Source organism: Pseudophryne corroboree, chromosome 3 (assembly GCF_028390025.1).
Source record: "Pseudophryne corroboree isolate aPseCor3 chromosome 3, aPseCor3.hap2, whole genome shotgun sequence".
Lineage (NCBI taxonomy): Eukaryota > Metazoa > Chordata > Amphibia > Anura > Myobatrachidae > Pseudophryne > Pseudophryne corroboree.
Genome location: NC_086446.1, coordinates 424,654,117 through 424,667,130, shown reverse-complemented (window position 1 = coordinate 424,667,130; position 13,014 = coordinate 424,654,117). Strand labels below are relative to the sequence as shown.

At 42.3% G+C, this 13,014-nt stretch overlaps 1 protein-coding gene across 12 annotated transcripts in view; it reads right to left on the bottom strand.

The window, feature by feature from the left end:
- Window positions 1-13,014, bottom strand: part of PTPRT (protein tyrosine phosphatase receptor type T) — a 458,515-nt gene that overhangs the window by 50,537 nt on the left and 394,964 nt on the right. For 7 of the 12 annotated variants that reach the window (XM_063960280.1, XM_063960271.1, XM_063960274.1 and 4 more), the window contains 5 exons: window positions 11,492-11,521; window positions 7,977-8,119; window positions 4,288-4,365; window positions 3,910-3,945; window positions 3,046-3,233 (listed from right to left, as the gene is read on the bottom strand). In XM_063960280.1, the coding sequence (XP_063816350.1) occupies window positions 3,046-3,233; window positions 3,910-3,945; window positions 4,288-4,365; window positions 7,977-8,119; window positions 11,492-11,521 (475 nt within the window). The remainder of the gene's footprint in view (window positions 1-3,045; window positions 3,234-3,909; window positions 3,946-4,287; window positions 4,366-7,976; window positions 8,120-11,491; window positions 11,522-13,014) is intronic. The other 5 variants (XM_063960272.1, XM_063960275.1, XM_063960273.1 and 2 more) reach the window with 3 other exon arrangements.

Genomic DNA, 13,014 nt, shown 5'->3' with positions numbered 1-13,014 from the left:
GGGTGTGTACTCACGGTGAGATATCTTCTTTCGATTTTGACTATATAGTCAAAATCGCAAGAAAAGTTACTGCAGATCGCAAGGTGAAAGTCACCTTGCGATCCCGATTCGATCCCGATGCGCGGTCCCGCCAGGTCGGCATCGCAAGAAAAGATAGACTGTGCAGGCAAGTCAATCCTTGCTAGATCGGTGTACTATCTAGTTCATCTCACATGTCAATGACATCTCACATAAGCCAAAATCTCACATAAGCCAAAATCGTAAGCACACATAGTCCATATCTCAAGAAAAGTTAGTCAAAATCTGTACTATCTGGGCTCCGGGGAGTTCAAGGGAAATCGCAAGTAAAAATCGGGCATAGCAAGGATCTCACCGTGTGTACACACCCTTAGTCCGAATCCAGTCTAGTAGAGTCTAGTCACTTGGCTCTAATGTAGTCAAATATAGATTCAGCATCTCTAGACAAATATACATTTTTTTCATGATACTGAGGAGAGCCATTTCACGTAATGTGGTCGCCATGCACATTTATGGGGGTCTCTAAATAGTTTCACTAAGTTCTAACACAGTAAGCAAGTAAAATTCAGAGATATCAAACTCCCCATCTCCCACTATTCCTGACGCTTAACGCGTGCCGGCCGGGTGTGGTGCACACATGACTCACCAAATATTTGTGCTTGTTAGTGTGGTCCAGGCTTGGACTTGCCCACAGGGGTACAGGGGAAACCACTGGTGGGCCTTACTGCCTGGGGGCCCACCTTCTGCTCCAAGAATCAGGTTCCAGTCTGTGCACTTGAATTATACATTATACATATGTTACCTTATACTGGACTATAGTGTATTTTCTACAGTGCATTGCTGTTATTAATCTGGTACATTATCATGCATGCAGCAGCTGAATTTACTGTATATATTTATGAAGGGGCCCAGACGTTGCACTCTCTAATGGTTAGTCAAACCAATGAGGTGGCAGGCCACACCCCCTCAGCAGACTGGCCACACCCCTAACATGGGCCCCCACCACTGCATTCCCCCGGTGGGCCCTACATGCCCCAGTCCGACACTGGTGTGGTCCTCTATAATATTCTATAATCCCCTAAAATGTCTTATACACGTCATATGTATTATGTATATGTCAGCAAAGTCATGGAAATAAATGCTTTTTGACAATATTGTGTGATTTATCTGTAAAGATATCACTGAGTAGTATCCATGGTGTTTTCCATTATGAAGTCTAGAAGGAAAGACAGGACTTGACAAATGTGTGTAATATTGTTATGCTAAAAACTTTTTAAAACACAATAACCAAAACAGACAAAGCAATAGGGGGTGATTCACAGGAGACTGGTTTGGTAAATGCATTGACTTTGGAATATAGAACTCTGGAATAAAAACTTTGGGATATAGCTAAATTGATCTATAACAAAGAACAAGTTGTACATAGCAGGGAAACCGAGAGATAAAGACACAATTCTGTCCAGTATAGTCATGTGTAGGTTAATCTGTATACTAAGCTTCTCTGCTCCTGTTTTAATAGTTCCCTCCCTGGGGCAGAAGCTAATCGCCCTCAATAGTCCTAATGGAGCAGAGATGGGCTCTTATTGAACTGATAGGGGACAGTCACTGCTCCCAGCTCTTTTACTGGGTTAATAATTGCCCAGAGCTCACAGTAAAATGTTTACAGTTAACGGAGAGTAACCTCTGTAGAAACGTAGAGGGACAAAGAGATGATCACTTTTGAAGAAGCTATTCAGGTCAGATCAGGAACAGACTACGTGAGCAGCCTTTACAGAGGAACAGATGGCAACTGGTGACAGTTATTTATTTGTGAATTATGAATGATTATTGGCATATCTTATATGAAGTAATAGAAGGTGTTAAAGAGAAGGTTTATTGCAAATCATTATTACAAACCAAAGTCATTACGGGCGGCAGGCTTGTGGAGAGAAGCGAAGACTTGAAGTCCTATTAAGTGTAATATGCTAAGAGTTGTATGAAACATATTCAGGAGATGCTGAAGTGACATAATGGATAAATGCAGGGGAGCATGGGTAAAAATTGTGTGGCGCACAGTAGTGAAAACAGTCATTGATAAGTTTACTATGGAATCACAGAGGCTGAAGGGAGAGGAGCATATTGTGCAGATAGTGATGCTGTACGGAACAATAGAAAAACTTAAAGGGAAGGTTTATATTGAGCTCTGTGATGAAGTGTAGAAAACAGATAATTATATGAAAATAGTTATTGGCAAGTTTCCTATGGAGCAACAGAGACTGAAGAGAGAAATTATGCAGTGATGTACGGAATAATGTAAAAACGGAAGGTCTATATTGAGCTCTATGGTTAGATGCAGAAAGCAAACAATTATAACAGAGAAGTGACAATAACGTGCTTTATTGAATGTAAAGTCAAAAATTAGTTCACTGATCAAAGGAAGAATTAAAAATAGAAAATCTTAACAGAATCAGACAATGCCAGTCACCTACACATATTTTGTAGGCTGAAGTATTTTTTCATGAGACTGAACAGTTCACAAGGAACCAGTGATATCACTGAGGGAGACATTTTGAGGGAGTAGACAGTATTCACGTAAATGCTTCCTTTCAGCTCTAGATACCAGAAATATATGTGATATCACATTGGCACTTCATCACCAAGTGCATAGAGCATTACCAAAAATCATGTTGTGCTTTTTAACAAATGTAGTTCTTTATAGTGGTTTTCTGCTGCTTTGAAGAACAAACTTGTAGTGACGCCAGAAGTGGCTGTAGGGGTTAGGCCGCCCCTAGGCACAAGATTATTAGTCACCCCCCATCATGTCACTGCACCTTCATGTTGAGGCCAATTCCAATGCCTCCTGACCACCAAAGCAGCCCCAAACTCACCACACCACCATCACCACCTCCCATACCACAATGTGCTGCCCATTGCAGCCCCATGCCAGATACAAAATAAAAATAAGTCATAATGACAAAAACTAAAAAGAAAACAATCACCTGGCCTTATCAGGGCCCTAGGATGCAGGAAAGCCAGACAAAAACATACCTCATACTCTTCTTTAAATCCGTACCCCTGTCCTCTCTTCATCTGGGTGATGTGCTGCAAAAGGTCTGCAACACGGATTGCTGGCTGGAGTTGTCCACGGGGATATGCCATCTCCAATGGCTCACATGTCCGGTAAGGGTGGGTCTGTATGGTCAACGTGGGCTGGTTCAGTTCCACATGACTGCTGTCTGTGAGAAAGGCAGGGTGGGGTGGAAATGAGACCAGGAAAGTGTGGCGCACGCACAGAACTATTGTAGGCCTGTCTTTAGGGGAAAGTTTGAAGGCTGACCTGAAGCAATCATTGTCTGAACTCCATGTATCAGGTTAGATAGTAGGTGGAAAGGTTTAACACTTGAAACAACAAGCAAATAATAATAATAATAATAATAATAATATGTTGCTCATTAACTAGAAAGTGACACATTTTAGTAGCTGGTAAAAGGAGGGGATACTGCCACCCTATATGGAAATGTGAGTTACTATTCCTCTTTTTTCCCTCCCAACATGACCCTCTCCAGGAGGGACAAAATGCTTTGCTTCTGGAATTTCCTCTTTTGGGAAGTGGGGGTGACCACTTCGGCAGAGGGTGTGGCACCATTGGATTGGGGCGCTGGTTTGGAAATTTTCTGTACTTGCATATGTTAATGAGTCCCATTCAACATAATATTAAAATGTGATATATTATCCCTCTCTAAGCATGTAAAACCTTCCAATTATTTAGTATTTTGTACTTGTATATGTTAAACTACATCTTCCAAAATAACCTTCAATTACAGAAAGTTTTAGGAGAGCAGATAAGGAATAAAAAGTACATAGATTACCACTAAATGCTAAGCCCAGTCATATATGAAATAGTTTGGTTACCTAGAAGCGTTGTGGAGGGGACGGTGTCTGAGGAAACTGGAAGGAGAATGAGGCCCAGGGAAGAGATGAGGAGGAGAGGAGAGAAAACACAGAATCAGGGCATGTTTGTCTGGGTTTTCATTTCATCATTTAAAATGTCACTGATGGGAACAAAACATTATTCATTTACTGTATGTACCTAGACTTTAGAGCTGCTTATTGTAAAACACATTCTCATTTGCAATAATGCCAAGCTTATATTAAATAACAGTCTTACTAGTCTGTAATGTTGGTTATGCAACGTAATATAGCAGTCTCTCTCCTCATAAAGACAAACTCATTGATTTGCAAAGACATTCTGACTTAGCTAGGACAGTCTTGTTGCTTGTAAAGCCCTACCTGAGTAGCAGGAATTGAGCAAAGATTTTCCCTGCAGGTTTTTGCTTTGTACAGAGAAGGAGCAGGGAGAGGATGTACCTGCAGAAAGACAGGTTAGAGGTCAGTCTAGCTGTGAAACACCCAGCATTGCCCCTATAAAAGAGGTCAACTAATCTAAAGCTTGCAGGATGCACAGAGAGGCCACATAGAGGTGGAATGTTGGATGTCACAGAAGACAAACTCTGTCTCTCTGCTAGAAGTAAATACCTCTAGACACAATTTGATTTCTTCAAGATGCCAGTATTACACTTAGAATGGAAATTAACTTGTAAAAATAAATATATATTCATTTGTATGGTCTTGCCTTTCATTAACGTTCAGGACAACTCGATAAAATCATTCAGGAGTTTCTCAGTGCATGCTGTCATAATCCTGGAAAAGTATACTATATGCAGTATCCTGATGATAGGCCGACAGCACTATGGTCGACAGTCAATAGGTCGACCACTATTGGTCGACATGCATTAGCTCGACATAGACACAAGGTCAACATTGTCAAAAGGTCAACATGGCAATGGTCGACACAGGAAAAGGTTGGCATGAGATGTTTACAGTTGTTTACAATTGTTTCTACTTTTCAACCTTTCATAGTTTATCATCCATGTGGACTACGATTGGGAATAGTAACCCAGCGCAGCAAGGTGATGCGGTGCGCTAATTGGGGTTTCCAAACATTTTACGGAGAAAACGTCACAAAAAAAATGTATGTCTACAGTTACCTTTGTCGGCCTTTGCCATGTCAAGCTTTTGTCACTGTCAACCTTGTGTCTGTCGACCTTGATCCATAACTATGCTGTTTCCTAAAGTCTCTGACTATATTGTCCTATTACAGAATGGTCTTCGCTTGTATTTTTTGACGGAGGAAACAATTCATATATTATGATGTGGGCACCATTTATAGGATAATAAAATATGAATTGTTTTCCTTGTCATAATATAACTTTTTTATTGGACCTATCACCAATTATTTAATATTGGCATCTTAATATAATTTTTCAATAATATTGATAATCTGATTAATTATTATTTGTATTGTGCCTCCTTATCTTTTGACTGACTAGATAACTTTTCCAGCTGTTTTAAGAGGTCTGGACAAAATAGTTTCAGATTCACCCTCCAAAATGCTGAATAGTAATGCCGGCAGCGGGGCAAGCACATAAGAGCCCCTTTGAACACATGGGATATAGTTATCAAAGCACCAGTGAAAGTAGCTGTGTTTACTAGTAGTGTGCCATTTTATCACATCGTCCTATACATCCAGGCGTTACCACTGGCAACAGCTTCCCACAGCGCCATAGCACATAGCAGGGCCCCACTGCACCCTGTGCCAACCCGCCCCCCTGAGTGCCTGACATGATGCCGCTGTGCTGCTGCAGCAGAGATCCTAACTACAGGGTGCCATTCCAGATGCAGTAGGCATCGATTAAAAAAAAAAAAATCATCATTGCTGCTTTTTCATACACAGGGGCCTGATTCAGAAGTGGGCGCGATGCTGATGCTTACGCATCTCATGATGTTTTCCACTGAACTGCACATGCACATTGTGCATGCAGCGATTGATTAGTGTCGGTAGATGCAATGAGTATTTATTAGCAAGTGAGTGACAATTAGTGAGCATTTGTGGGAGGAAATGGGGAGGTGAATCAAAGGCAGGCGTTGTGACCGTTTCAAGGAAATGGCTGATCCTGCATCTTCTGCACTTGTAAAGGCTCTGGCGGGGTACTTCCAATGAACATTCTGAGCAACCAGAAGGACGTCCGATTTTGTGACCAATGGTGCATCTTTTACGCAATCGACAGACATGATACGCCATCAATGGCGTCTCTGTACAAATCCCAATGGCAGCATCAGTAACATTTTCACAGGTCTGTTGCGTGCTACTAAAGACTGGAGAGACACAATCCTCCTGACCGTCTTCTCACAGTGTATAGGCCAGGGTGATCAGAAAGCACAATAAGTGGACTGGCTTTAGGGAAAGTTTCACCATTTGCTACATTGAGTAATGTTTGTACGATGTTTTCCTCTCTATATATTAACCGTCTCTTTGTACAATGCTTTCATTTCTATACATTAATCGCCTCATGACTGGGGCTGATTTGCAACTTATGAATGGAACAATGTAACTTTGCGGGAATAATACTTATCTCTAAGCCTAAATAAGTGCATTATTTACCATTCTATTTTTTTCAGAAAAACCAAGGCTCTCATTTAGCAGCATATTGTACTAAGGGGGTCATTCAGATCTGATCGCTGCTGTGCGTTTTCACACAGTGGGCGAACAGGTACTAACTGCGCATGTGTATGTACCGCAATGTGCACGCACGTCGGCATCAACAACGGGCATTACTGGTCAGCAACGGATGGTGCTAAAATTCCGATTGCACAGGCGTTCGCAAGGTGATTGACAGGAAGAGGCCATTTGTGGGTGGTAACTGACCATTTACTGTCAGTGTCCGGAAAAACGCAGGCATGCCCAAGCGTTTTCAGGGAGTGTGTCTGATGTCAGCTCCGGCCCCGAACAGCCTGATGTGATCGCACTGTAGGAGTAAGTCCTGGGCTGCGCATAGACTGCACACTCTGGATTTTAGCAGCTTGGCGGACACATAGGATCACACACTTGCACTGCGAACATACACTCCCCCTGGAGGCAGCGACTATCTGAACGCAGGAGAGCAAAAATAGCAGCCCAGCGATCAGATCTGAATGACCCCCTAAATGCCTTTTTATTTCATAGGCCTTAGCCTGCCAAAATTACAAAAAATAATCTCCAGAACACAGTCACATAGTTCTCATGGGTTGAGTATGGGTGACCGGCGGTTCTCACAAGCATGGCGATACCAGTTATTTTTATATTTTTCAAATTGTATTGTTTTCTATTTCTTTCTTTTTTTTCCCCCTCTCGTTTTTCTTTTTTTTCTTTCACTAATAGATCCAATGCTAATTAGTGCTACAGTTTCTATTAGCTATATTTTGCATGAATCTTATTATTGATTTGCATGGCATGTTGATCCAGATCTCAGATATATATAACTGGGCTTTGCGGCATTCCTTTGATATCGCATAGCCAATAGCTAGCTTGGCTCACACCACCGGCTGTCAGTGATGACAATGACAGCCATATCCCATAAAGGGGACGATGGCACACAATAATATTAGACAGAGTTATCATCCATTATTCCATGATCTCAATCTCCCATGGATCATCTAAGACACTAACGGGTTGATAGAATAGCTCTGCATGACATGTTCCATTACTGGACTATTTACACAACATTTGTCACAAAATCGAAAACTAAAATACAGGTTTAGTTGCACAATGTAACGATTTCACAATTTAAATGCTTTGCAAATTCCGGCTACAGAAAAAGCAGAGGCAGGTAGGTAGTATTCTGCTCACTGTGTGCATAGGATATTGAACGCTCTGGGAAATTTCCATCAGATGTTAAGCACAGCACTTCTGCTGTATCACTGTTGTATTAACATATTCATTCCCAGAGAACTCAGAAGAAACTATGACAGCAATACTTCCTTTCTCAGAGGGGATTTTAAACATATCAATTGTGTACATTCTTTTAACTGCACACTGGATCTTATACCTATTTCAACTGGCTAAATGATAAATCACTCCCAAAAAACGATGATGTTCTTACTAAATCCATTGACGTCCTGGCAACTGGAAAATGTGTCTTCGTTGCGGGTGGAGCTCAATTTACTGGAGCTTTTATCTGAAGCTACCAGACCCATTTCCCTCTGAGAACCACTTTGGGTTTCTTTCTGCTTCTTGGCCAGTTTCCTGGAGGCAAAAAGAACAATATATGAGAGACTTGAGACTTGCACATAGGCAGACATTACTTTCTACATAGTGGCCCTCATTCCGAGTTGTTCGCTCGTTCTTTTTCATCGCATCGCAGTGAAAATCCGCTTAGTACGCATGCGCAAAGTTCGCACTGCGACTGCGCCAAGTAACTTTACTATGAAGAAAGTATTTTTACTCACGGCTTTTTCTTCGCTCCGGCGATCGTAATGTGATTGACAGGAAATGGGTGTTACTGGGCAGAAACACGGCGTTTCAGGGGCGTGTGGCTGAAAACGCTACCGTTTCCGGAAAAAATGCAGGAGTGGCCGGAGAAACGGTGGGAGTGCCTGGGCGAACGCTGGGTGTGTTTGTGACGTCAACCAGGAACGACAAGCACTGAACTGATCGCACAGGCAGAGTAAGTCTGGAGCTACTCTGAAACTGCTAAGTAGTTAGTAATCGCAATATTGCGAATACATCGGTCGCAATTTTAAGAAGCTAAGATTCACTCCCAGTAGGCGGCGGCTTAGCGTGTGTAACTCTGCTAAATTCGCCTTGCGACCGATCAACTCGGAATGAGGGCCAGTGTGTTCCCTCTTATCGCAGTCTGACACAAGGGGAACTATTTATTATGGGTTGTTCCTCTACCCATCGGATGGGCTATGCAACATAGCTTCTCTCATTTAAACTTAAGCATACATAATTGGTGGCCCATTAGATAATCAGATATAGATGTGTTTCAATTGGCTAACAAAGCTACACCGGCTGCGCATAGCTCTCTAGTGCTAGCTAAGTAATGTTATTGCTTTTCATGTTGTAATTGGGAGCATTAAAATGCGTGGCAGGCATTAGGTTACCTACAGAAGTAATGGTGTAACACTTGGACACCACTCCTTTGTAATCCTTGGTAATTAACATCTTGCACTTCCTCCACAAGGAGAAATTAAGCTACAGATTGCTAATGAGTTTGAATCAGCCATTAATAATGGAAAGTGATTTGCTGTCATGATATGTTTCTATTTATGGAGATTTGTAAAATGATCAGGACTGTTTCCAGGGCAGACACACTCATCACACTATGAGATTGACCCTAAGAGTGTAATGCACACCTTCATGTGAATGATAAGACAACAGGTAGACAGACATGTATCATTCACATACACCACTCTTTCTCTGACATGTATGTCCTCAGGCAGCCTCTATCCCCCCCCTCCCCCCTTCCCCACCACCACCATTTATCATCCTTAGTTGTGTTATTTGCTACTCCACCTTCATGTCCTCTTTGTGTCCTAATAGAAGGGAATATGGTGATTGCCACATTGAGGTCTAGAGCTGTGTGACGCCACACATCAGAATTTTGCAAAGCAGGTGTTATGCACCAGGGGTGATCTTATTAGAAAGTGTGATTCTGACCAGACAAGGCAGTGGTTGAATTATAAGCAAGACAAACCTACTGTATATGATATGGAAGGGGATACTAGGATAAAGGGGGTAAATGAGCATATACCGTATGATCCCTTGTATATGGATGGAACACCACTCATTTTGGTATATGATGCTATTATGCATCTCTTTTCTTTGGGAATGAGATGGATTAAGTCATAATAATGCTAATTAAGCATTTGCATCACTAGTTATGTGTATACAGCACACGTGATGCTCTGTGGACAATCAGCTACTAATAACAATTGCAAATTTGAATGTAAAAGCTGTCAGAATGAAAGTTACATCAACTAGAGGCATGAATGTGGGGTCACTGTTTGACCTACTGTAAGCAGCAAATACTTTCTGTTTTTAGTCTTGTGAAGGCGGCAGACAGTAAGCTTCTGTGGGTCTTAAAATAGTCATTCAACTTAAAATTTTAATTGCTTTAAAAAAAACACTCACAGAAACTCAAATTAATTGAGATAAAGATACGATTGCGGTGGATGTTTTTTCTAATGCTATATATTTAAGGTAGCTGCAGGCTTTCCTTGGGATAAAAGCTGAAATATTTGTGAATGCTATTTGTAGCCTTTTGTATAAACATTATGCAGTCATTCTAAGCCGTTATAGTAGAATGAGAATAATAATATGCATCTGATAAGGGTAGGTCCATGAACTGGAGAAACATTTTTGTTACCAACACTTTACTCTCAATTTCCCTATATAATTCTGTGGATCTTTACCGCCAACACTGAACAGTTTCCAGGACATACTCTGATGTCAGAGATGCTCTGCACTCTCCTTTCTTACTGCTTCTTATCCATCTTCTATTGTTGTGTAGACTACTGTCGAGCCATATAACACCCCTAAAATTCAGTTTTGGGTGGATCATCCCAAGCAACCAGATCCCAGAAGATTACAGACATGGGGGGATATCCTATTAGCCCCGGTAAAACATTAGGTGCAAAAAAATTTCTCAATGTTTCACTGATTTTTTTTTTTACAGGCTGTCGAGAGTGATAGCCTATAAGAAAAAAAATGACCTTTCTTCAGAAAACACACAGGTTCAGTGAAACCTGTGTGCTTTCGGTAAAAACAGTCCTGTTTTCGCACGAAAACAGGGCTGTTGTTGGGGATTTGGTTTAGCCTGCCTGAGGCAGGCTAAACAAAATCCCTGATGACCGCGGACAACCTGCAGTGTCCCATGCCCGCTGCAGCAGCAGCAGGCTGGGACTGCAGGCATGGCGCCACGGCCCGGAAGCTGCCACTCGGCGCAGTGACCACCGGCGGGGAAGCCGGGGCAGCGCCGTGAACGGATCCCCACCCTCCTCCGCCACCGGCAGCAGTCACATGATGGGAAGCGGCCATGTGACCGGGGGGAGCCGGAGGAGCAACGCTGCACCGGGAGCTGCCAGCAGCCGGCACCCGGTGCAGCATCAGGTAACCCCCGATAAGCCACCGCTCATGCTGGCTTATCTGAAGGAGGGAGGTAATAGGATAGCCCCCGGCGGGACAATTAGCCCCAGTAAATTACAGGGTCTAATTGGATATCCCCATGGTGTTCAACATTCACCCAATGTGGTTTGCTCGCAGATGCCTAGTGTGTGCCAGCTGCCGCTAGCGCACTATCGCCAGCTGCATTTTGTTTGCGGGCAGAACGCTGACTTTATGCAAAAAGATTGAATTAGCATGATAAAAAACTACACGGTAGACTACCAGCGGGAATAACGTTCAGGGCAGACGCCTGGATGTTGGGAGATGCGCCAAGATGCATGAACACCAGACCTTAGGTACTGTAAGTAATCTTCTGGGATTGTGTTTAAATTAAATTTAGGGTAACTTATGTGTAGTTATCCTTTATTGAATACTAATAGGCCATGACATGAGGGACAGCACAGGGTATAGACAGGGCAATGTGTTGATGTAGTTTCCACTGGTACTTACAGATAGTATGAATAGGAGTACACATTTCTTCTAGAGGATGGAGGGCGGTCACATGGGGGGACCGAAAAACAAGAAATAAAAGAAAAAGAGGAAAAATTAGATGTGACAGCATGACCTCACCAGGGTGACAGAGTGACATTAGAGATGTGGAAGTGGGAGAGTTTACCTCAACAATGTAGAATTAAAGAATGAGACTACTGTACAATGCACAGAACTGGGGCCTATTAAACAAAGGTTCCTTCATGGGACAAATCTTTAAAACATATATGGTACACAGCTCCTGTTTTATAGTTAACCGTTGCTTATTCCGGTCCTCTCTACAATACACATCTAATGCTTTACGATACACACAGCTGGGCCTCATTCAGACTTATATAGGAGTAAATCCATAGAGTAGTGAATACAGAGTTGCAAGTAATTTGTTCACAAACAGCATTTGTGATTTTTAGCACTGTGCCTGCTCCTTTACTAAGCATACATTATTAGCAACTACGGGCAACATCTCTTTGCATCTCCACCTACGCCTGAATGGGCATAACAGGGACAACAAGGCATGTCATGGGTGTGTAGCCATAACGGCGAGTTAAGCTGAGTTGTGTGTATGCAGAGACCCGACGATTTTTGACTGATATCTTACATGTACAGTATAGTGGTGGTACACTTTTCTACAAATGTAAAAAGGGGGTGGAGTAGCTGCATAGATGTGTGTAACTTGGCATACAGGCAATTATCCGCATTGTGGGCAATGCAAGTGTAATTACATATGTTTGTAACGGGTCTATTTACTAAGCCTTGGATGGAGATAAAGTGGACAGATACATAGGGAAGATGTACTAAGCAGTGATAAAAGTGGAGAAGTGAGCCAATGGAGAAGTTGCCCATGGCAACCAAACAGGATTGACGTAACATTTATAATTTTCATACTGTAAAAATATACAAAGCAGCTAACTTCACTTTTATCACTGCTTAGTACATCTCGACCCAGAGTACCAGGCAAACAGCTGCTGTTATTTTTCAAACCCAGCCTGTGACATGGCAGTTAGAAGCTGATTGGCTTGAACTTTATCTCCATCCACTTTATCTCCATCCAAGACTTGGTAAATAGACCCCTTAATGCTGACGCGATCACTTTACTTTACACATCACAGGGAATGGCTCTTATTGGTGCCCCTGCTCCTGAATGTGTTTCTTCATACATCTGGGAGGCACAGAGTTTCTTATTGACGCAGATACTGGTGACAAGACAGTCTAATTATCAGGTTTAGGACCTGATAATTAATAAATGGACCTCCTAGAGTTGGGTGAGGGGTTGCTTCCTAAATTGCAGTGTAGAAATCAAGGTCCCAAGTTTTAGCGCATGGTGGTACATGCACAAGCAGGCAGTGTTTTGCAGTATGGATTGCACCCTTTGGGTCGGGTGGATCTCTCTACACAGATGTGGGTTTGTGCATCCAATGCAAGAGCAGATGCTAATTTACGCATCTTTACATATGGACATCCTATATGGCCATCAGGCGGAACTT